General features: G+C 38.4%; 1 protein-coding gene across 5 annotated transcripts in view; it reads right to left on the reverse strand.

Moving 5' to 3' along the window:
* Window positions 1–366: 366 nt before the first annotated feature.
* The window catches only part of CRYZL1 (crystallin zeta like 1), a 33,639-nt gene continuing 8,730 nt past the window's right edge, over window positions 367–25,275 (reverse strand). For 3 of the 5 annotated variants that reach the window (XM_020892641.2, XM_020892639.2, XM_020892640.2), the window contains 12 exons: window positions 23,980–24,051; window positions 22,298–22,375; window positions 21,522–21,594; window positions 19,427–19,471; window positions 17,618–17,686; window positions 10,366–10,499; window positions 9,123–9,234; window positions 6,769–6,867; window positions 4,543–4,664; window positions 3,591–3,696; window positions 1,412–1,457; window positions 367–874 (listed from right to left, as the gene is read on the reverse strand). In XM_020892641.2, coding sequence (XP_020748300.2) covers window positions 775–874; window positions 1,412–1,457; window positions 3,591–3,696; window positions 4,543–4,664; window positions 6,769–6,867; window positions 9,123–9,234; window positions 10,366–10,499; window positions 17,618–17,686; window positions 19,427–19,471; window positions 21,522–21,594; window positions 22,298–22,375; window positions 23,980–24,051 — 1,056 coding nt within the window. In that variant the 3' untranslated portion in view covers window positions 367–774. Of the gene's footprint in view, window positions 875–1,411; window positions 1,480–3,590; window positions 3,697–4,542; window positions 4,665–6,768; window positions 6,868–9,122; window positions 9,235–10,365; window positions 10,500–17,617; window positions 17,687–19,426; window positions 19,472–21,521; window positions 21,595–22,297; window positions 22,376–23,979; window positions 24,052–25,275 lie in introns of all 5 variants that reach the window. The other 2 variants (XR_011483509.1, XM_070455190.1) reach the window with 2 other exon arrangements.

The following is a 25,275-nucleotide window of genomic DNA, read 5'->3' on the forward strand; positions in this document are numbered from 1 at the left end:
AGTGCTATTTAAATCCTCAGCGAGGCGCCAGGAAGAAAGGAAGCGTCACACTTGAGCTGCCGCTTCAGTAAGCTTCCGGAGCTCAGCGGCGACGTCCAGGGCTGCGGAGAGGGGCCTGGGCCTCTCCTCCCGACCCCCCCAAAACGGCACGCCGCCTCCCGCCCGCGGCCCCAGCCGGCATCGCCGCTGCAGCCTTCCACGCAAACACCGCAGCGGTCACGGGCGCGTTACCGTGATGCTCTGGTTCCATTTTGAGGAAACCCTGGAGTGAATGAATATTTGAAGAAAAAAAAATTTTAGCTTTCTCTTGACTAGATCCTTTCATACTTGGAAATATAGTCTAAGTATTAAATTACGACAACAAAGGATTTTTAAAGAAGGTAAGTATTGAGAAAGGAGATGAATAGAAAAGTAATAACGGTATTTTGACAAAGCAAGACTCCCAACAGCCTTGTCGACATAGTGTGGATTCCGATGACAGTTTTTCTTCATGTAGAGAATTTATAAGAGGCAAATATATAGGGACAATAATTTAAAAGGCTTTCAGAATATTCCCTTTAGATGTTAAATTTTACAACTGTCTCGACCTGTACGATAATTTTTTTCAGATGCTTTTCAAATACTTCAAATATGAGCATCTTGTTTCAGCAGGAAAATATGCTTAAAAACACAAAACTTGCTTTTAGGTTCCTTGACTTTTATGAACAATTTCCAAGGAAGCTCTGGCTTCAAATACTGGAACTGGTTCATCCACCTGAGGTCTGAGAGAGAACGTTAAAACTGAACAACTTGCTTCTTTCTTCCTTGATTTTTCTGAACAACTTCCATGGTGACTTTTGCCTCGTATAGTGGAATGGGTTCATCCAACTGAGGTCTGAGGAAGAATGAAATTATTAGAAATGTCTAGTTAAGGATGAGGAGAGTACACAGCAGAGTAGTTGACAATTGCTGTAGTTCAACTCTGTTACTTTAAATAAAATTTGTCCATTAATATTTTCACTATTAAAAGTGGTTAGATTTTGAAAGGGGAAAATACCCATTCTCTCCATTCCCTTTTTAAATTCCTCTTTTTTGATAAAACAGATTCAGCTGAAAAAAAATTGTACTTTTCTCTCCTGTCTACCTGTGGGTTATTTCAAATTGCTTTGGGAGGGGTGATGTGGATAAACGAAGTGGCTGATACAGTATGGAATGGAGTAAAGAAAACTCATGAACCACTTCCATCTTAGGGAATACTGGTGTTTCACAGGATACACTTTAGAAATATTAAACAGCAGCTGTTTATCTAAACAAAATGTAACATGGTGGCAACAAGTGTACTGAGAAAGCTGAAACAAAAATGGGAATGCTCATTTTATCTCTTGGAGAATAGAAAAATGAACAAGAACAATGATTTGGTCGTTCAGCATACCTAAAAACACCAGTTGATAACTTCTCCATCACGTCTTTTAAAATACGTAGCTGGAAAAGACTGTTAAGGTGACAATGTAAAGGAGTAAATAAAACTATCTGATAAGCAGAGGATGCTAGGCAGGTCACCTATTTTTGTAACAAATTCTGTAAGCTATCCAAGTCTACCTCTAAACCAGGAAAATGGGGGAAGTGATTTGAGAGAGAGATTGACATAACAGAGCATAAAACTTCAAAGGACAAGTGATGAAAGAAGCCTGTTTCTCCTTAAGTAACGACTAGTGTTATCTCAAGTGGACGCTATTATTAACAGAATGGGTCAGGGTTTCATCTTAGCGCTACATATGGTATTTTTAATTAAAAACTTTAGCACTGACATTTCTTACTTTAGGAGCACATTTATTAAGCTAGCTGATACATGTATGCAAGAAAGTTAATCTCTGTGTCTAATATGTGCAAATAAGAAACTATAAAATTTAAAACTCTAGTCATTTAATTGAAATAATATTAGGGCTGAGAGTCTATATAACTGCTAGTACCGGGGAATTATTTATGGTGTATAATCACACAATTGGAAGGCTGTCTCTATAAATCAAGCATCAACTGGCTCATGTGTGATGCAGTTGAGGGGGGTTTGCATAAGTGAGGACTAAAGTTTTATTCACGACTTTAGGAAATGTAAGAGAGAAAATACAAACATAAGCTACTTTGAAGATATTTTTTAAAGGACCTAAAGAATACTGATTCACTCTTTGTTACTGCAAATTCGCTTTCTTCTGTTAATGAAATTGACAATTGTATGTGTGTGTGTGTATAAATATGTATTTCTGATTTTTGAAAATTTAACATTTCTAATAAACATGTCATATTTCAACTTGGTCCATGAGTTTGTCAGATAGGTTAAAATCTTATGGTGTGGGGGAAAGGAGAGCAGTTGAGAGAATTAAGTAATGCAGGCAGAGCAGCCAGCCTGCCTTCTGACATATAAGATTCAAAACATGCTAACTTGTGTTACTTTTAATACAGTGTGTCTATAATTAACATCCCATGGTATTCTTGAGAATTACAATGTTATTGGACATTTCATTATTTAAAGCTGAAATTTAAATAATTCTTTTAGAGAGTTAAAAATTAAGTTTATTTTCCAAATTTAATAGGAAAACATTTAATCAAAAATAAACACATTCACTACATTAAAGGGTTGTTCTGGTTTTGAAATGAACTCTTTAAAACTCAAAATATGCAATATACTGATTAAATACTACTATTTGAAGGCTCTGAAATAAGCTTGCCATAGATTTTAGAGGAGGCTGGCCTTGTACATAGCACGCATATATAACAACGTGCATTTGATAAAAATAATGATATTCAGTGAGACATGTAAGTCTCTTCATGCATAATTATACTCTTTTCAGTAATGAGAATATATTAATATTTATCCAATATATTAATATTAAAAATTTTACCAAGTACAGCTGCCTTTAAGACAGGATCTCAGAAACAAAATGTTTATTCTTAAATTGACCCTGCTCTAAAGAGGTTTGGACCTTTCTTTCAGAACTGCTTTCAGAGTCTCAAGAAAACTTGATTACTTTTACTAAAATGGAATGATTCGATTTTACACTCGATTTGTTACTGAATCACTTCCATTAAAAATAATCCATCTTTCTTTGATAAAGATTTCCTAGCACTGATATTCTTAAAAACAGCCCCCCCTCAACTCTTTAATTTAGATGAATATTCTCAAATGTTTTGCACAGTGGTGCCGCCATAGGAGTACAGATGTAGTCTTTTAAGGTGACCTCTGATTTTCTTGAGGCCAGATTAAAATGAAGTAAATTTTTCCATGTCTCCTATAGTTTGATTTCTTATTCAGAAACGAATGAGACAGCTTGCGTGTGATTCCTGTCCTGGCACTTGCCAGCTGCATCCTTGGGCGTGTATTAACCTTTCTATCCTTCTGTTTCTTTACTTGTGACAGAGGGATAATAATAGTACTTAAATTTCACAGGGTTGTTTTCATATTTAATTAAGTACCTACAACACACTTGGAACTTTGGCATGTTCAATGAAAGTTAGCTGCTATTATTATTAACTATTATCATTATTAAAGAATTTAATGATGAGAATACAAGGTACATTTCAAGCCAGAAATTCAAATCAGTAGAAAAAAAGGATATAGAGATACTTTCCCTGTTGTACATTTGACAGATTCCAAACTTCATCATTAAGGAAAGCCACTGCTGCTCCCTTGAGGAAAAGGCAATGACTATCTGGAGGATCCAGCTTGGATAAAATGCACAAAGAACGCTCAGTTACTGTGAGTTTCATAGCAGGAGAATAATTGGTATCTTAGGTCAGAAAAATTTTTACACAAAGTAATACCCAAATCGCAAGTAATCAGCACACAGACTTTAGTAACAGTACGTACACTGTAATGTTTTCTTTCTAATTCATTGTCCAAAATTATCAAACAGCAAGGTCAAAATGTAAGGCCAATCCAGAGGTGATATAGTGGTATTGGGGGTGGGGTGGGGTGTGTGTGTGAGTTGGGGTGTGTGTGTGTGTGTGTGTGTGTTAGAGTGTGTGTGTGTGTGTGAGATTTCTAGCTGCTACTCACCAGTCGTTTTCATGAGGAAGTTAGAAAATCATCGAAGACTGGAACATGAGAATTCTGGTATGTGAATATCACCATAATAAAAATCCTTGAATTTTGCTGAGAAATATAACTTTGGAAGACTACACACACACAGAGTAAATTCTAATTTGAATAATTAAGAAACTGTCATTTTATATAGAAATATTTTGCTAAGTATATGTCAACATGAATGTTTGTTACTAAGGAAAAAAAATCTTATTTGAAATACTATTAAAAAATTTAGTAGAAGTCATTATTTCCAAACCACTAAATAAAAGTTAAATGAACTCCTCTGCTATATTTCAACTATATTTCAACATCTTGGCCAACAGCTAAAGTTAAAAAAATAAATAAAAGCTATATTTCTTTAAAAATAGGAAATAATTAAAAATTTATACAAATTTAGCCATACCATGTTAAAAGACTTAGGCATTACTCTTTGTTAATTATATCCTATTGGTGGAATAGTAATACTTTACTGTTTCTGTGAATACCTGCAGGTTTTCTTCTGTTGTTACCCAATGGCCTCCAACACCAAGAAGGGTGATGATATCATGTTTATGTGGTAGTAGTTGTAATTTTTCAGCTGGTTCGTCATCTTTACTATATAACCTCACTTACAGAGGAATTGTTTAAAAAGAAAGAGAGGAAGAGAACATATATTTTATAGTAATCTGATAAAAATTTATTCTTCAAACTAGTTCTCTTTACTTTTAATGTAACAAGGAAGCATTTTTCTTAGAACAAGGTAACATATGATGTATTCAGACACCTTAAAATATACTTTTGCATTAAAACTGTTAATAAAATTTACTTTAGATTTAATTATAAATGAGATAATTAAAGATAAAATGACCCTTTTAATTTGAAAATCAGACAAGGTAACAACACACACACAGCTAAGTCTGACTGTTTTAATCATACCATTGATAGCTTAATACCTTGGGAAAATTTGACTTCTGAGTAAGGAATTTATAGATTCAAGAATGTCCTGCTTTGACATAATTATTGAAATGTCCATTTGAAAAGTTAATAAACTATACATTCACTTTCACTGAACTATTTTTCTGAGTTAATTTCAAATCTTGAAAATACTGGCTAAAAGAAACAGCTATGGCCACAGCTCCATTTGTTATGATCTTAGAAGATAAATTCTAACAAAATATAAATAGAATCCCTTGGCAGGTTTGTGAATCCTATTCTTAAGGTGCAGTGGCATTACCTAAGTGTGTAGAGATTAGGTGTTAAATAGCTATTGGTTAAGCTACAAAAGTTCAAGGAAGGTAAAATGAAAAAAAAATCTGTGCATTTTCCAAAAAGGGACTGCAGAAGTGCACCATCCCTCAGAGGGCAGCCATACATAGCAGAAACAAGTGACTGGCTGAGACCTGAACGAATCCAAGAACCTCTGAACCCGTGAAGAATCCACCTGCCAATGCAGGAGACGCAGGTTCAATCCCTGGGTCAGGAAGAGCCCTCTGGGAGATAGCAATCCACTCCAGTATTTTTGCCTGGAAGATACCATGGACAGAGGAGCGTGGCGGGCTGCTGCTCACCAGGAGTTGGACGTGACTGAGAGAGTGAGCACAGCCAGCACAAGCACAACCAGGGAGGCCCCAGACGCCTTGCAGATCCTTTAATCCCCGTGCCTGGACCTCACAGGGCGGCCCAGGCGGCACCATCGGCAGAGAAGTGGAAGTGAACGTCACGCAGTCTCTCTGAGGCCCCATGGAATTCTCCAGGCCAGCATGCTGGAGTGGGTAACTGTTCCCTTCTCCAGAGGATCTTCCCAACCCAGGGACTGAACCCAAACCTCCCGCATTGCAGGTGGATTCTTCACCGACTGAACCACAAAGGAAGCCCCCAGGGGTAAAGAACTGGCCTGCTAATGCAGGAGATGTGAGACAAGGGTTCAGTCCCCGAGTTGGGAAGATCCCCTGGAGGAGGGCATAGGAACTCACTCCAGTATTCCTGCCTGGACAGAGGAGCTTGGTGGGCCATAGCCCATAGGGTTGCAGAGTCAGACATGACTGAAGCCACTAAGCAAGCATGCATACCTTTTTAAAAGGTAAGCATGTTCTCTCTTCCAACAATGCTTAAAATGGGAATAAAATGAAGAAGCTCCAATCCAAAACATTAAATTAAAAAAAAAACTCTCCGGAGAAGGCAACGGCACCCCACTCCAGTACTCTTGCCTGGAAAATCCCATGGACAGAGGAGCCTGGGAGGCTGCAGTCCATGGGGTCGCAAAGAGTTGGACATGACTGAGCGACTTCACTTTCACTTTTCACTTTTATGCATTCATTGGAGAAGGAAATGGCAACCCACTCCAGTGTTCTTGCCTGGAGAATCCCAGGGATGGGGTCGCACAGAATCGGACACGACTGAAGTGACTTAGCAGTAGCAGTGTGCATGCTTTGGAGAAACTCAGGAAACTGAGTCAGTGACTGAAATGGCCCAAGATATCACCTTAGATAGCATCTTCATCTAAAAACAAAACAGGGGCTTCCTGGTGGTCCAGTGGCTAAGACTGGACACTCCCAAAGAAGGAGGCCCCAGTTCAATCCCTGATCCGAAAACTAGATCTCCCAGGAAAAAAAAAAACTCTCAACCTCAACTAATAAATATATAAGTAATTACTTCCTGGTTATATTTTTTCCCAGAAATTTACCCATCACAATAAAAAAATGACAGAGATCACTGATTTAGTGAATACCCACCTCCAGCATCTAGGACAATGTCCACTCCGAGGCCACCCATTTCTTCTAAACAGCTGTCAGTCACGTGGGCTTTCCCGTTAGACACATCGATCACTCGAGCTGCAAAGGACAGAAAGTCAGGCGACTGTGCTGTTCTCTATGTGATCAGCACAGCTCCCAGAAGAAGAGAAGGAAAAGCAACTCAATTCCTCATCTCTGAAATGAATTAAATGGTTGAAGCAGTTATTAAATCCTGTTTTTGTTATTATCCTGTTTTTGATCTAACCCAGTGTTGGTAAGAATCAGTTTAAATGAAGAAACTGGTACAGTCAATAAATTAAAATATGAGCATTCTATAGATAACATATTCCAAGGTTGATCTGTTGACACAGAGGACTGTTCTTTATAAGCTAAAGGGTGTTTTGCCAGAACTGAGACTCTCTAAACTGCAAATGTACCTATGTATTCAGATGTGAACTGAAAGATTAAACAATTTCTTAAGTATGTTCAGATTTAATAGAGGTCAGAGCTCAAAAGTACAAAGATCTATTCTGGATTTGGTACTTGTCTATTAGAGGCAGTTTTATCCTTTCTCAGTCACAGAAATCCCAACCTGTACCGGCATTCCCTGACTTGCCCTCTAAAACAAAAACAAAGAGTCCTGAAGGTGAAAAAACAAAACAAAACAGGATTATTCTAAGCAGAGTTAGTGAAAATAAAACTAACTTTAACTGGTTGTTTTAAAGTACTCTATAAAGAGAACAAGCCAATGAGAACTGAAAGATCTCAGAATTTGGGGACTTCCCTGATGGTCCAGTGGCTAGACTATTGCTCCCTAAGCAGGGAGACCAGGTTCAATCCCTGGTCAGGGATCTAGTTAGATCCCACATGCTACCACTAAGAGCTGATGCAACCAAATATAATAAATATTAAAAAAAAAAAAAAATCTCAGAATTTGAATTGGAAAATGAAGACACCTCTGTTTCATTTTTGTATCTTTGAATACCTTCTCATTACAGAAAATTCTGCTCAGAGCTGCTCAGATTTGAGGTGTAGTCTAGTACTGACTGAAGTCTTGAGGGTGGGGTGGGGAGACAGGAGGGAAGGGCAGGGTTAACCAAGAGGAAACTGCTCCTTGCCCACAGTACTATTTATGTTCCTCCCCTCCATTTTCAATCTCTTCTTTTTTTCTTATCTCCCTCCTTTCTCAATCCCTGTTTCAACCTTCTTTCCATTTCTTGGTTATCTACCAAAAGCATAACATAACCATGGAAATAACCCAGGCTTTACTGTTAGACAGGCCTGGGTTCAAATTCCATTTCAGGTCTAGTGGTACATACCCTGGCACATCCTTGGACAAGCTAAATTCTGAGATGCTGCTTCCCAGTTACTTGACACAGGGTTGTTGAGGATTTAAGGCACTATCATTCATATTAATACTCAGTGAATCTTACTTTCCTTCCTGCGGGCCCTTCACTTACACTCTGCTCTTTATCTGTTAATCTCCAACATTAATTCTGTTAACTCCAGTTTACTAAATTCCATTCCCATCTCTCCATTTTATTTTGTCAATTTCTACTTTCTTTCTCTTTCCCATGTTCATTGTTTTTGGGATAGGTTCAGTCCTTTCAAGAGCTCCCCAGCTGATGCCATATCCTGTTTATCCTAAACTATATGGGTTTCTGTTTAACTGGCTCATCTCCCATCCCAGCCCATCACAGGAAACGGGCAACTTTAGGGACATTTGTTGTTCAGTTGCTAAGTTGTATCCAACTCTTTGCAACCGAAGGAACTGCAGCATGCCAGGCTTCCCTATCCTTTACCATCTCCCAGTTTCCTCAAGCTATGTCCATTGAGTTGGTGATAGCATCCAACCATCTCATTCTCTGTGGGCCCCTTTAGGTACATGTCACTGGGTAAAAGAGTTTGAGAAACAAAAAGTGATACAAAAATGTAATGACTTATTGACTTAAAAAACCAAAGAGGTATCAGGTGTTTCTGAACTGTGTCAAAGTTCACCTAATTCAAACTTGACTAAGTTGATAACAATGGGGCAAAGAAGAAAAAACTCTGAAAAATAATTGGGACTTCCCTAGGGGTCTAGTGCGCACAGCAGAGGGGTGTGGGTCTTCTCCCTGGTGGGGGAACTAAGATCCCACATGCCACACTGGCCAAAAAAAGACAACAACAGAAAAACCCAAATAATTACAATGTAAACTTAAGTAACCCTGGACTTAGCACAGGAACTAAGTCCATTTTAAAAATGACATGTATTTGGCATTTTGCAGTTTGCTTTACAAGTGGAGTTTTCAAGGTGATATGATATCTCTTCAAAATTTTATGTATTAAAGTCTGTGTTGAGTACTATTACTCACCTATAGGAGGCCTAAACCTTTCAAGAAACTGCTTGTCTTCAAGGCTGCATGCTGTTGAAATCACTTTGGCTCCTCTATGGTGTGCTAACTGAATAGCTATTGTACCAAGTGCCTGTGTGGGAGAAATACACAATGGGGTTACAGATAGAGGGCAGAGGCTGTGTCTAATTCATCTTCTAGGTTGTTTTGAATAAAGAGTAACAGTTTAGTGCTACTTCAGTATATTTTAAAATCTTGTCTGATACAAAGAAAAAAAATATGGACAAGCTTATTAGAAAGGGAAACATTTGATAGACTCTGCCTCAAGGAAGAGCTGTGTGCACTACAGGCTCCCAGCCAGTCTGACTGTAGCACATAACCTCAAGGACAGAAGCAGGCTGAATTCAGAACACGGCCTTGGAAAGATAAAAATGGGCCATTAAGGGCCTTGTCAGCATAATGTACTAAGCTAATTATACGGTACATATACCAGTCCAGCAACCTCTTTTTGAAAATCAAAGCACTTCAAAAGTTCCATCCTTTTGCTGACCTGTGGGTAAGTTCAGGAAAATAACTATCTTGATGTTGGACACAGGGCTGAAGCCAATGAAGACTGCCTTTTTTTTTTTTTTCAAAGAAAAATCATTTTCATCAACAGATATAAAATCTGTAACATTTTTAGATTTTTATGTAATCTTTTATTAGTGTCTTTATATTTTGATGTTTATTTATCATGTATAAACATGATGTTTATACATCACTACATATATGTAACATGTTTAAATTAGTACAGTTTTGATCTTGTATGATATATCTATAAATGAGGCACCTTAATCACATAAGTGTAAGTATGAGGGATATGATACAAAATAGGAAGGGAGACCTGGGGTCTAGCTTCAAAGATTAGGAGCTATTTCAAGTTTTGTGTAACAGGCATGAATAAAAATGGCTTGTCTGCTTTTTTAAAGTGCTAGCAGATTCAAAGCAGTAAGAAACTAAACACTTTTATCGTCTGTTGATAAAAGCTGCTTATTTTAGAAAATGGGAGTTTGGTATAGGAAATCAGTGAATAAGTTAACTGACAGTACATTGTATTAGTAAGTGGATGGCCCATTTCTCAATTTCCTAAGTTTATCCTACTTTGGTCTTCTTAAAAAAACATTTATTTATTTTAATTGGAGGCTAATTACTTTACAGTATTGTAGTGGGTTTTGCCATACATTGACATGATGGTTTGTTTTTTAACAAAACTATTAGCACCTACACTTGCTCCGTCCATTATCAGCACGGATTTTCCAGGCGAGAGATGAGAAAGATAATGCAGGGCTGTATAGGCTCTTAATCCATCCCGGATGGTTCCAGCAGCTTCTGTCCATGTGACTTTTTCTGGTTTGTGAACTATCACAAAGAATAAGAGGAAACAATCTGTTAGCAAGGCCCATTAGACCTGCCTCCTGGATCTGTTTGCTTCCATCTCTGCTGCCACCACAGCCCTGGTCTAGGCCTCTGCTCCCAGTATCTTTCACCTCCATCACGCTTTATCTGCTGCGATTTGTGCCCATACACACTCCACTGTGAATGCAGGAGTCAGTGTGTGCATTTTTTTAAATGTTATATGGTTGAAGTAAAACATGCAGAAAACATGAAACAAAGCATAGCTGGATGAATAAATATAAAGCAAGTACACGAGTAGCTACCATCCCGGTTGAAAAAGAAAACAAGCCCTCATGTTGACAGCCTCACCTCTCCCACCAAAGGCATTTTTAAAAAACTGAGATATAATTGACATCAGAGGTCACAACCATACTAGTTTAATGATAAAGTTGTTGTTCAATCGACAAGTTGTGTCTGACTCTTTGCAACCCCATGGACTGCAGCACGCCAGGCTTTCTTGTCTATCACCAATTCCCAGAGCTTACGCAGACTCATGTCCACTGAGTCAGTGATGCCATACAACCATCTCATCCTCTGTTGCCCCCTTCTCCTCCTGCCCTCAATCCTTTCCAGCATCAGGCAGGGTCTTTTCCAATGAATTGGCTCTTTGCTTCAAGTGGTCAAAGTATAGGAGCTTCAGCTTCAGCATCAGTCCTTCCAATGAATATTCAGGGTTATTTCCTTTAGGATTGGCTGGTTTGATCTCCTTGTAGTCCAACACCACAGTTCAAAAGCATTAATTCTTTATTGATCAATTGATCAAAAGCATCAATTCGGCATATACATTCCTAAACAACATAATTTCGTTTTGCCTGTTTCTGAACTTTATCTAAATGGAACTGTACTATACACATTTTTTTCTATTTTCTTTTTTTGCTTATCATTTTTTAGGACACATCCTTTTTTGGTACTTGTGGCTATGCATGCTAAGTTGCTTCAGTTGTGTCCAACTCTTTGGGACCCTATGGACTGTAGCCAGCCAGGCTCCTCTGGTTCATAGGATTTTCTAGGCAAGAATACTGGAGTGGGTTGCCATTTCTTTCTTCAGGGGATCTTCCTGACCCAGGGATAGAACCTGCATTTCCTGCACTGCAGGCAAATTCTTTACCACTGAGCTGGGGAAGCCTCACTAGGCTATAGTGCTTTTAATTTTTGATGTCTTATGGCAACATCTAATTTAATAGAATGGATGGGTTATCCACTCTTGAGTCAAGGAACATTTCTGTTTTCCCCCATTTTTTGGTAGTTAGGTATTCTTAACTTTTTAGGAGTTAAGCATTCTTTTTTTTTTTCCATTTATTTTTATTAGTTGGAGGCTAATTAATTACTTTACAATATTTTAGTGGTTTTTTTTTTTGCCATAAATTGACATGAATCAGCCATGGATTTACATGTGTTCCCCATCCCAATCCTCCCTCCCGCCTTTCTCTTCATCCCATCCCTCTGGGTCTTCCTAGTGCACCAGCCCTGAGCACTTGTCTCATGCATCCAACCTGGGCTGGTGATGTTTCACCCTTGATAGTATACTTGTTTCAATGCTATTCTGAGTTAAGCATTCTTAACTAAGAATGCTCATGTATAAAAGTATGCTTGTGCTGGTACACAGGTGTTCTACAGGGTATTTACTGAGGAATGGAATTCTGCCTTTGACGTCAATGAACACTTACACAGTAGCTTATGAACTGACTCTCACAAAGCTGCTGCTTTGAACGTCCTTGTCAACCCTGGTATTACACATTTTTGCCCATTGTATGGGTGTGTCATGGTTTCTTACTGTGATTTTAATTTGCTTTCCCCCACCTACTAATGAAGTTGAGCACCTTTCCATGTTTGCTGGCCATACAGAACTCCTTTTAAAAGAATATTTCTTTCTTTATTATTTATCCTCGGTTGTGCTGGGTCTTCGGTGCTGCACAGGCTTCTCTCCAGCTGTGGCCAGTGGGCTCCTCACTGCAGGGGCCTCTCCTGTGGCTGAGCTCTAGGGCGCTCGGGCTTCAGTAGTTGCAGCACATGGGCTCAGTAGCTGGTTCCTGGGCCCCAGAACACAAGCTCAGCAGTTTTGCGCCTGAGTTTAGCTGCTCCTTGGCATGTGAGATCTTCTTGGACCAAGGATCGGATTGAACCTGCGTCCCCTGAACTGGCAGGTGAGTTCTTTACCACTGAGCCACAGAGGAAGCCCTAGAATTCCTTTTGTGAAGTGACTGTTCAGGTGTTTTACCAATTTTTCTACTGTTGTTGTCTTTTTTCTTATTTATTTGCAGGAATTCGTAGTATATTTTAGATAAGTCATTTGCTTGCTCATGTGTTATAAATATTTTCAATTTTATGGCATCTCTTTTTAATCTCTTTAGTGGTGTCTTTGAAATGCAGCAGTGTCAGAACGATCTTTTCAAAACATAAATAACATCCTCAAACTTCTTTGCTTAAAATTTATCAATGGTTTTCTATTGCACTTGAAACAAAACGTACACTGCTAATACAGTTTAAGTTATATTTGCTCTATATTTTCTGACCACTAAGCTGTTCCTTAATATGTTTAATTATTTAATATTTTGTTTTTATGAATGTGTATACTGAATGTGATTTTTTCACAGTATAGGTAATCCTTTCTAATTTTACCTGAAATCAAGTGTATAACACTTTCAGTAGTCTTTACCATAAGTATTTTTCCTCTTAAGGGAAAAGAGTCAGATGGGTTGGACAGTGAGAATTAAATTGGCTAACCAGTGCCATCTAGTGGGGACATAAAGCATCCAAGCACATGATGAAAAAGTTCAGACAAGCAAGGCATTAAAACAGTAAAACATACCAAGCACCAGGGGATAGCTCAGACAGTACTCCTTACAAACTTGAGACAGCAATTTTCCCAGTTTTCCTGATTATAAAATGGCGTTCAGGGTAATAATTTGTCTGATGCCACAAGTTTGAAAGAAAGAAAGGAAGAAAGATAGAAAGGGAAGTTGCTCAGTCATGTCCGACTCTTTGCAACCCCATGGACTATAGCCTACCAGGCTCCTCCATCCATGGGATTTTCCAGGCAAGAGTACTGGAGTGGGTTGCCATGCCCTTCTCCCGGAGACCTTCCCGACCCAGGGATGGAACCCGGGTCTCCCGCACTGCAGGCAGACGCTTTACTCTCTGAGCCACCAGGGAAGTCCGAGTTTGAGCCTGACTCTAAAGCCCATCCACTCTCACAGTGCATGTTCAGTCATGTACAATGTACTTATATTTTTGAGATTATCTTCCATCATAAGAATTGGTACTACTTATACTTTCATTAGGAGAAGGCAATGGCACCCCACTCCAGTACTCTTGCCTGGAAAATCCCATGGACGGAGGAGCCTGGTAGGCTGCAGTCCACGGGGTTGCACACAGTAGGACACGACTGAAGCGACTTAGCAGCAGCAGCATACTCTCATGAAGAAATAAAAAACTTAGTGCTGAAAAAATGACAGGGCAAGGATACAGATGCAGACACAGAGAACAGACTTGTGGACACAGAGGGGGCAGGAAAGGGTGGGACAGATTCACAGAGTAGCACTGAAACATACAGTCCTGTATGTAACACAGATAACCAAAGGGAAGGAGCTGTGTAACAAGGGAGCTCGGCCCAGTGCTCTGGGACGACCTGGACGGGTGGGCCGGGAGGTTCAGGAGGGAGGGGACATACGCATTCCTGCGGCTGGTTCACAGGTATACAGAGACCGACACAACACTGTAAAGCAAGTATCCTCCAATGAAAAATAAATTTAAAAAGTTTTATCACATAAAAATGATGCTAACTAATAAAACTACATTTAAAATTGCAGAGGCTTTAAAATTACATGGTTAGATGTGGTTTAATGTTGAGATCCTTGCTTTTGTATTAGGTGGTCCACAAGTACTTATCATGTTATAAAAACTAAGATAATTAATAAAAGAGAGCCATATATGGATCAATAATAACAGTATTACAATTCTTTGTAATTATCATTTCAATTCTTTCTACCACAAGTCCGAGGGAATAATGCTGAAAATGTGTGCCAGTTTTTTTAAATTTAATTTTTATTTTATTGGAGTATATCTGACTCAAACATTGTGCTAGTTTCAGGTGTGTAGTAAAGAATTCAACTATAAATATACACACACCCATTCTTGTTCAGATTCTTCTCCCAGGTAAGTCACCAGAGAATACTGAATAAAGTTCCCTTTACTATACAGTAGGTCTCTCTTGATCATCTATTTTATATGTAGTAGTGTGCATATGTGATGGACTTCCCTCATAGCTCACTTGGTAAAAGAATTGGCCTGCAATGCAGGAGACCCAGGTTTGATCCCTGGGTCAGGAAGATCCCCTGGAAAAGGAAATGGCAACCCACTCCAGTATTCTTGCCTGGAGAATCCCATGGACAGAGGAGCCTGGAGGGCTAGTCTGTGGGGTCACAAGAGTCAGACATGACGTAGCGACTAAACCACCACCACCAGTGTGTATACTCCTAATGTATTTCACCCCTCTACCTTTCTTTCCCATTTGGTAATCATAAGTTTTTTTCTAAGTCTGTGAGTCTGTTTTTCCAGATTCCACATATAGGTGATATAATATTTGTCTTCCTTTGTGTGACTTACTTCACTTAGTATGATAATCTCTAGGTTTGTCTATGTAGCTACAAATGGCATTATTTTATGCTTTTTTATGGCTGAGTAATATTCCATCATATATATGTACCATATCTTCTTTATCCATTACTCTGTTGATGGACATGTAGGTTACTTCCATGTCCTGGCTATTGTAAATAGTGCTGCAAAGTACATTGGGTGCATGCATCTTTTTGAATTATGGTTTTCACTGGATATATGCCCAGGAGTGGGATTGCTGGATCATAGAGTAGTTCTATTTTCAGTTTTTCAGGGAGCCCCCATATTGGTGAGCCTCCATAGTGGTTTTTACTAACTTATATTCCCACCAACAATGTAGGAGGGTTCCCTTTTCTCTACACTGTTACCAGCATTTATTGTTTGTAGACTTTTTAATGATGGCCATGCGAACTGGTGTGAGGTGATACCTCACTGTAGTTTTGATCTGCATTTCTCTAACAATTAGCAATGTTGAGCATCTTTTCATATGCTTTTTGGCTATCTGTATGTCTTCACTGGAGAAAGGTGTATTTAGATCTTCTGTCCATCTTTTGATTGGGCTTTGTTTTGGTTCTATTGAGCTGCATGAAATGTTTGTATAAAAAGTAAAATTTTTATGTTTGACAGAATGGCTTGAGAATTGAAAGCACAAAAGAGCTGGAAGAATTTATTCAACTTTTTACCTCTATCCTCAATATTCTGCAACAAGATTAGTAAGACATCTTCAGGGAGTTGTTTGGAACCTAGTTTTTTTTTTGGTTTGGTGGAAGAACAGACTTGCTAGGAGGTATATAAATTTACTATTTTTAATAGTCCAAAATCCAAATTTAAGAGTCCAAAATTGGCCCCACATAGTCTGATTACCAGTTATATTATTCAAGAAAGAACTTAGGAAAAAATTTAATGAAATAGTTCAAGAATACAAAAGAATGTATGATGACTTATAGGTAAGTTATGAAGAAACCATGAATTCTAGCATAGAAACAAGACTGGCAGCACCATTGGAGGCCTGCGGATCTGCTGTGTTCATGTCCTCTTTCCTTGCCCACAAAGGTAACTTCCACATGACTTTTTCCCTACATGTTCCTTATATCCTTAAATGATATATGCCTCATTAAATTTTGTAGTTTTGAACTTTATAGAAATAAAATGGTATCACACTGTCGTATACTTCTGCAACTTGCTTTTCTCACTTAGCACAGTTTGTGAGGTTCACCCATCTTGATATGTTTGACTGCTATTTATACACTTTTACTGATGAGTTAGTGAGAAATATCTTTGGTTGTCCATTTTCCTGGTGCTGAACATTTACGCTGTTTCTCTTTATCCAAACCATGCTACTATGTGGGGTCTTGTGCATGTCTACTGGTGCACATCAGGCCTCTCTGGGGCACGAAAGTACCAGGAGAGTTACCAGGTTTGAGCTGTTAATACATCATCACCTTTATTAGATCAGGTCAAGTTATTTTTCTAAAGCATTTCTAGTAATTTATACTCCCAGTGGTCAAAAGATTCGGCGGCTCCTCATCCTTTCCAGCACTTGGGATGGTCAAACTTTATGACTTTGTCAGGTTCAAGGATGCATAACCATGGTTTTTATGTGCTTCCCCCTGATTCTTAAGGAGATGCAGCATGTTTTGTATGTCTATATAATTTATTCACTTTAAATATTTAAGAAGTAAATTTAGTTCAGTTCAGTCGCTCAGTTGTGTCCGACTCTTTTCGACCCCATGGACTGCAGCACGCCAGGCCTCCCTGTCCTTCACCAACTCCCGATGCCTGCTCAAACTCATATCCATCGAGTCGGTGATACCATCCAACCATCTCATCCTCTGTCATCCCCTTCTCCTCCCACCTTCAATCTTTCCCAGCATCAGGGTCTTTTCCAATGAGTCATTTCTTCGCATCAGGTGGCCAAAGTATTGGGAGTTTCAGCTTCAGCATCAGTCCTTCCAGTAAGGGCTCCTCCTTCCAATGAGGACTGATGCTGAAGTTGAAACTCCAATACTTTGGCCACCTGAAAAGAAAATTTTAAAATTAGCAATTGAGTTAAATTGAGTATTGGCCAAAGGATATTAGCAACAGAAACCAAGAATAAGTGTTTTGAGTCTTTCCTGACTCAGACTCTACAGGTATTGTCTAGATTTTATACATTTGAAAATTTTAATAACCAAGAAAAAGAAGTAAAAAATTCTGATTAGTGATATAATTTCAGAGCCAAGGGAGAAACTGCTTTTCAAACCTCTTACCATGAACAGTGTAAGGGAAATGTAGAGGAAGGAACACTGTTCAGTTTCAAAATAAAGTTTATAGATAAAAAATTTAAGCTAGAAGTAGTCAAATGACGACCACCCAATAGTTATTTCCTAGGTACACTCACGGCAGATGCAAAGCAACCATGTTGTTAAAAACCACACACACTTGGGAAGTAAGACTTATGAGCTCCAAAACACTGCACAACCACATACCCAAGTAATGCTCATGGACTCGAACAGCTTCACAAAGTCCAGGGTCTTCAGAATCCAGGGGCAGAATTCCTGAAAATTAAAACGAGAAACGTTAAGGGCAACTATCTAAAAGTGAACTCACTCCTAATGAGAGGCCAGTAAGCATTAGTCTAAATCTTCCTCAGTGGAATTTTGAGGAAGGTTCCAGTACTAGTAAGGAGAGATTTCAGAAATAAGAAGCAGAGTAGATAGTTTATTTTCTGATATGAGCACTGTAACACCTATACTACCTCTTTCTTTTTCTTCTTCCTCTTTCACCTGAGTGATGACAGAGATGATGGCTGACATACAGAGCCAAGTCAGAGACTGGGGCGCATCTGAGCTCCTCATTAAACTGGCCCCTGACGTGCGGCTAACCCTCCCAGAGTTTGGTTCTATAAGATTCCTTAGTATGCTTCCAATAAAATCCCATTTTCTCCTGAGTCAGTTGGATTTTATTTTTGGTCTCTTACAAACAGAATCTTGAATAATACAATGTCATCTGACTTCTTTTTTCTTTTTAAAATTTTATTTGTCTGTGGCTGCACTGGTCTTCATTGCCGTGCTCACTGTTCTTCACTGCTATGCGTGGGCTTCTCTAGTTGTGGTGAGTAGGGGCTACTCTTCAGTTGCGGTGCATGGGCCTTTGGAGCTGTGGCTTGTGGGCTCTAAAATGAGGGTTAGTAGCCGAGGCGGTCGGGCCCAGCTGCCCCTCGGCGTGTGGGATCTTCCCAGACCAGGGGTCAGACTGCTGTCCCCTGCACTGCAAGGTGCACTCGCATCCACGGGACCACCAGGGAAGTCCCTTACCTGACTTCCTGGGCAGATAATAAAGACAGAAATAGCAAATCCTCAAAGAAAATACCCCCAATCAAAGGCAATTCTGTTAAAAGCTGATGACAACTTTCCTACACATTTATTCTTAACAGCTTCAAGCATGCTGTAAAGCCGTATATTTTCTTAGTTTATGTGACTGTCTCCTATGAATACTTTCTACAGAGAAATGGCAACTTCAGAAATGACTGCTTAACTACTTCATAGTTGTTTGTATGAATGTCTAGGACACAGTATAAAGAAATATATTTGCAAAATGGTATTAATCATACACTAAAAAAAAAGAAAAGAATAAATGTCTTCAGCAAAGTTTTGGTTATACGAGGGCAGTAAGGGAGAAGCTGCATACAGTTCATTCGGATGTGGACAGAAGAGCATGTGCATAGCCAAATCAGTCAGCAGTCTTCACGTAGATGGACTGTGACTTTTCCTTTCTCTGGAGTTGTCAGTCTAATTATAGACGGAGTTCCTGTCCGGGAAGGGCTGCACCAAGGACAGCAGCTCTGGCCATCTTTCTATCCTGTGTGAGCTTAGTTGCTCAGGTGTATCCAGTTCTTTGCGACCCCGTGGACTGCAGCCCTCCAGGCTCCTCCGTCCATGGGATTCTCCAGGCAAGAATGCTGGGGTGGGTTGTCATGCCCTCCTCCAGGGGATTGCCCAACCTAGGGATCAAACCCAGGTCTCCTGCACTGCAGGCGGATTCTTTACCGTCTGAGCCACCAGGGAAGTCTCTTTCTATCCTATCTACAGGCTAATACTGAAAAGTTTTAAATGTTCTGCTATTGAGATCGAACTCCCAATTCTCTTCACCAATGGATACTTGAGAGTAAATTCCAAAACTTAGGTAAGTACTTGTATATGAAGCAAGGTCACAGTAAACATTAGCAATTGTACAGAAAAAAGAGACAACAGGAAGACAGATGACTTGAAATAAGAAGATTATGACCTATAACTTACCCACTACTTCATCATCTGGTTGAAAGAATGATACCTTGCTTCCAACTAAAATGTGGAGAAAATTAATAATCATTATTACAAGGTTATTAAATATAACCTAATAATTAAAATTCAAAAGCCATAGATTGATAAAAGTCACTGACTCAGAGAAAAGGTCAAGAAGTTTTAGGACATTTTGACAGGCTGCAAGGGACCGTAGGATGTAACACTTCAAATGTGGTCTCTCCTCAAAATCTGGGCTGTGCGGTTGCTGACCCCATGGAGCAGGCCATCTCTCTGTTTAGCTAGGGACGAAGGCATAAAGGAAAAGAGCCCATCTCGCAGCTCTTACGCTGACCACACTGGGTGCACTGGGCCTCCTCATGTAGCCAGTCCCGTGTGTCACGACTTTAGCTGCAGCACTGCAGACACGCAATAGAAATTCTGGTTAGAGTTACATATGCAATTACTTTGATTTGAGATTATGGAAATAAATTCAGAGTGGGGCCAAGAAATTTGAGGACTATACAGAAGTGATAAGTTACACTTCCCCTGTGTATGTAGAGAAAAGGCCTCCACCATCAGTCAATTCTGTAGAATATTTTTCTTCCAATAGTTACAAGAGCAAACAGGAGGGAAAAACCCAAACTTCACTGAATGTCTACTTGTGCCCAGCATTTTAGTGTGTTTTCACATTTAATCTTTACGGCACACCCATTAAGTAGGTATTATTAGACCTGTTTAACAGATGAGGGAACTGAGGTGCAGCAGAGAAGTAAGGCAGAAGTCTGCCATCTGGGAGTGGCGCCTCTGGCTGGCTCTGTCTGCAGAAGGGTCCCAATCTGCTGCGTCTCTGGATCCTGCCTGTGCCCCCATCCCCCAATATTCTTGCTTTCTGTGCCTTCTCTTTCCCTCCTGCTGCGCATTCTTGTCTTCCTGAAATCACTGTGATCCTTTTTTCATGGCGTCCTGCATACTCCTCTTATTAAGGATTGTCCTTCAGACAGTGGCACTGCCAAGGGGTCCATGCAATCTGTGTGTCTCCTTCATTTCCCTTCTCTCCCTGCATGAGCTCATCAGCATTCTATGACTTCAAACACAACCGATCAGCTGACAACTTTCAAATATAACCAGAATCTTATAAATCATTTTCTGCCTTTACATGTTTTGAATTCTCCTGTTCCAGTCAATTACTAAGTTCTGCTGATTTGACTTTCCCAGTATTTCTTGAATGTACCTTTACCACCTCTGTCCACATTATGGACTTTGTCATTTCTTGCTTGTTGGGTCCACGACTCACACAGTGCTCTTGCCTACAGCCTGGGCTGCCTCGAGTCCACTCTTCACATGGCCACCCTAATATGTTCTCTGTAGCCCCACCTGAGATGAGATTCAACGTGATCTGGCCCTTGCCTACACTCCTGCCTCATTTTTGGGGGGCAGATGAAGGAATCAGTGTTCATATCATCATTAAAAGATTTTGTTAGTTATCTTTTATTCTGCAATTTTTGAAGGGGAATTTTCTTGACAAACTTTTTTTTCTTCTGCCAAGTATCCTGCCTATGACTCTCGCCCAGAACATCAGGCAGAGTCTCAGTCTCCCCATCAGGGATCAAACCTGTGCCCCCGGCAGTGGAAGCTTGGAGTCTTAACCACTTGGATTGGCAGGGAAGTAGTCCCTATTTACCTTTTAAATACTCAATTTTAGGCACACTTTAAAAATTTAATGTGAGTGCAGTTATTGACCATTATGTAAATTTTGACCCAAAGCCAAGTTACACAAGTAATTTATGCTGGTTTGTAAACATCATAAAAAGGACAATACTGGGAGAAAAAAAAAAGGACAATACTGGTTATACTATTCAAAATGATTACTCATGGACTTAAATACATAATCTCTAAATATTTATTTACTAAACTGTAATAAGCTCTTCAATGATAAAATACCATTAAGTTCTATTTTTCTTTTTAATTAAAAAAGGAAAAACACTTCTGTATGGTTTCTTTGTATTGAAGAAGTGTGTATAATTTTAATGTGTCAGTAAAAAAAATTAGCTACCATTTAATTTCCACTATTTTAGAAAATAAATACAGATACTTCTATCTGTAAACTTACCATCTAACACAATTCCAGCAACTTCTCTCCCAACAGGAAAGAATTCCTTCTCCATCTTCATTTCTGCCAGAAGCTAAATAATGACAAAGTCTTGACTTTATTATCAAGAATAAATTCTAACCTCTATTCATACATGAGAAAAGAAGGAGCAAAAATCAAACCACAGAAAAAGAAAATATGACTCCATTTTTGGCCATCAAGACAAAAAAGCAAATTCCTCTGTGGAGTAGGAAACCAGGTTTGCTAAGGGATTAGTTGATATGTATAATTTTAATGTGTCAGCATATCAGTTAGCTACCATTTAATTTCCATTATCTTAGAAAATACATACAGATATTTCTGTCTGTAAACTTACCATCTAACCCAATTCCATATAAAATATTTTCATATAATATTATAAAATACATGAATTCAATTAGACTGACAATTTACATTAATATAGAAATACACAATAATTTTTTCCCCTACCTGTTCTGTTCTTCTAAGAATAACTTCTTGGTATTTAGAAATCAGTTATTATTATTAAAATTTTTGTATACCAAGTATATTTGACTTTTGGCCAAATCAAAGCACCAATATCTTTTTTTTTTTTTTCCATTTATTTTTATTAGTTGGAGGCTAATTACTTTACATCATTGCAGTGGTTTTTGTCATACATTGAAATGAATTAGCCATGGATTTACATGTATTCCCCATCCCGGTCCCCCCTCCCACCTCCCTCTCCACCCGATCCCTCTGGGTCTTCCCAGAAAGCACCAATATCTTAGTGTTCATACCTTTGTATTTATCTGGCTCAGAGCACAAGCTTTAACTTGAAGTTTCACATAGTTATCTTCTGTAACAGGAAGATTTTCCTAGAGTCAAATGATAAAATAATTACACATTCCTTTGAGAATACTGCCTTCATGTTGCAAAAATTTTCATATATAACTGAACAAAATCAGAGCCTCGAAATCTTACATCTAAGTTAACTGAAAAAGCTACAAACAATTCCTTTATAATATATAATATAAAAGAATGTAGGGAATTTGGCGGTAAAAAATTTCAGAAGTCTTAAGGTACTAATCTGCAAATGTACTTCCAAGCTATGGACAAGAATATATGTGTAGGCAATGAACACAGGGTAACAAAGCAGAGCAATAAATGGTGTGCTTCAGTTCCCTTTAAATAGTCTCCAAGTATCAACCCTTCATGTGGGGATGTCCTTAAACACATGTATACATAATGGATACACTGTACTGATTATGGAATTTTCGTAATGCTATATAGAAAGTTCTTTAGTGTCATTTGTTGATCTCTACCTTATTTAACATCTGTCTTGGACATTTTAGCATGCCCCATGGGACTCTGGGGTTGAAATACAAACTTAATGGAACTTAATTTACCCCTCATATTCCACAGCTAGATATAATTTCAAAGGCAAAGATATTTCAAACTGAGGTACTTAGTATCGTCCACCAATGACACCAGTAATTAAAATGCTTTCTTCAATCCTTGATATGCCCCAAAATTAGATCAAGTGTTAGCTAGATGGCTGGAACAGCTATCTGCACAGTGCCTCCTGTGTTCTATCAGAGTGACCACTCACTGTATTTGACATGAACACAGTATTCTGGGATATCCCTTTCTTAAACTCAGATTTGATACTATTTGGTGATTATATGAAGATATTCAGCAATACTGATAATTGTATACTCATGATTTGTGTGAACCTGGTGATAATTATTTCTGGGAGCCAGTCAAACCTCTTGGACTCAATGGCAGAAACCAAAGTGTCTGATTAGATTCCTAATCTAAATGATTTTGTAGTTGTTGAAAGATGAAACAGAAAAACTGAGTTGTGTTCACGATCCAGAGATTCTTATTACTACTCTGAAATATACAAACAACATGAAATATATACCGCACTTAGTTTTTGTCTCTAAACTAACAGTGGAATGCTTTGGCCTGACACAAACCTTTCAAACAATCACTAATAGAGAAAAATTCTACTCTCTACCCTTAAAGTAGTAAAAAAAAAAACAAAAACAAACTGGAAACCTTTAAAGCTTAGTGCATGAAGTAACTTTGCAATGCTCAGAAGTTAGTGTGAAAAACAATGCTTTTCCACTTCTTTCATTTCACAATATGAAAGTACTTCTGAAATATGGCTATAATCTAAAAAATCATTTTATTGTGGTATTCAGAATAAATTGGGTTAATTTTGCAACACATAAAACTACTCAAGTTGTTCAGTTTCTTATATCTTTTCTACTACCACACTGAGGAACTAAAAACTCTTTTGTAGCAACTCTTTTAAAAATATACCATAATATCGACCACTGTTTTCACATAAGATTAAAGTAATTTATAGGGTGCCACTCAAAAATAATTTGTAATGGGGCATTTAAAATTAGGTCTGTGACATTTGTAAAATACACTGTCTTGTTCCATCTAAAGATTAAACCATTTTTCTTACCCTATCTCGGAACACAAATGTTACTTCTTCACTTGTAGAACTCTGTTGAAAATATAAGCCTTTCATAGTCATCTGAAAACAATAAAAGAAAAAATATACATGAAATATACTAACCAACAAAACATGCCAGATCAACTGAAAGCATAAATTGAAAACTAGTTCTAAAGGATAAAATGACAATTTAAGTGTAGTCTTCAAATGAATTTAGGTAATAGTTCTTGAAAGCAATCAAACAAGAGAAGATGCGATAACCTCAGGTACGTATTTGAGAATGGGCTTATAGTTCAGCCTTCACACCAAGGTGAGACTGTGCTTAACTTTATCTCACTAGTCAACAAAAACTATGAGATGTACCTGAAAAAAAAAAAAAAAAAAAACTGTGCAGGCCAGAGGGCTCAATTTTAATAACCAAAAGTGTCATTTAAAGGGCTTTCAAAGTCTTAAAAAAGTCCATTGGAAAGGAAAAAGTGGACAATCAAGACAGTTGTTGAAATTGTGTCCCTAATTCCTCTGTATCCATTTGTAAGACATTTGTTGTTTTTAGTTGCTCAGTCGTGTCCAACTCTTTGTGATTCCATGGACTGCAGCATGCCAGGCTTCCCTGGCTTTCACCATCTCCCAGAGTTTGTTCAAACTCATGCCCATTGAGTCAGTGATACTATCCAACCATCTCGTCCCTTCTCCTCCTGCCTTCAATTAAACCTGTATTCTGTGGACATCTTGAAGCATCTCTAAGGATTCCACAGTTGTTTCTTTAACTTCCATAGTAATTGTATGACAAGACTATTTTTTAATGTAAATTTCATACAGGTACCATATAAAATCAGAGAAAAGTTCACAGATCTGAAGTTATATAGCTTGGTGAACTTTACAAAGTGAACAAGGCCATGTCATAGCAGGAAACATGTCACTAGAACTCCAGAAGCTCCCTGGTTCCCCTTCTAGTCACTGTCCCCCTTCTAAGGATACTCAATATCCTGACATTCAAGCAGAGTTTGGCTTTGTCTGTTTTTGACTTTATATAAATGAATTATGCTCCTTCTTTCAGTATTATGTTTATGAGTTTCACTCATGCTGTTGCCTGCAGTTGTATCTATTTCATTCTATTTCATTCAGTTACATAGTAACATAGTAACATTCAGTTACATAGTAACATATTTCATCTATTTCATTCAGTTACATAGTATTCCACTGCGCTGAAGATAGACATCTGATGGTTTCCAGTTTAACACATTTACAAATTATCCTGCTAAGAACATTCTTATACATATTTTTTGATGAAAGTACTACAATATT

The sequence above is a fragment of the Odocoileus virginianus genome, chromosome 25, assembly GCF_023699985.2.
Source record: "Odocoileus virginianus isolate 20LAN1187 ecotype Illinois chromosome 25, Ovbor_1.2, whole genome shotgun sequence".
Lineage (NCBI taxonomy): Eukaryota > Metazoa > Chordata > Mammalia > Artiodactyla > Cervidae > Odocoileus > Odocoileus virginianus.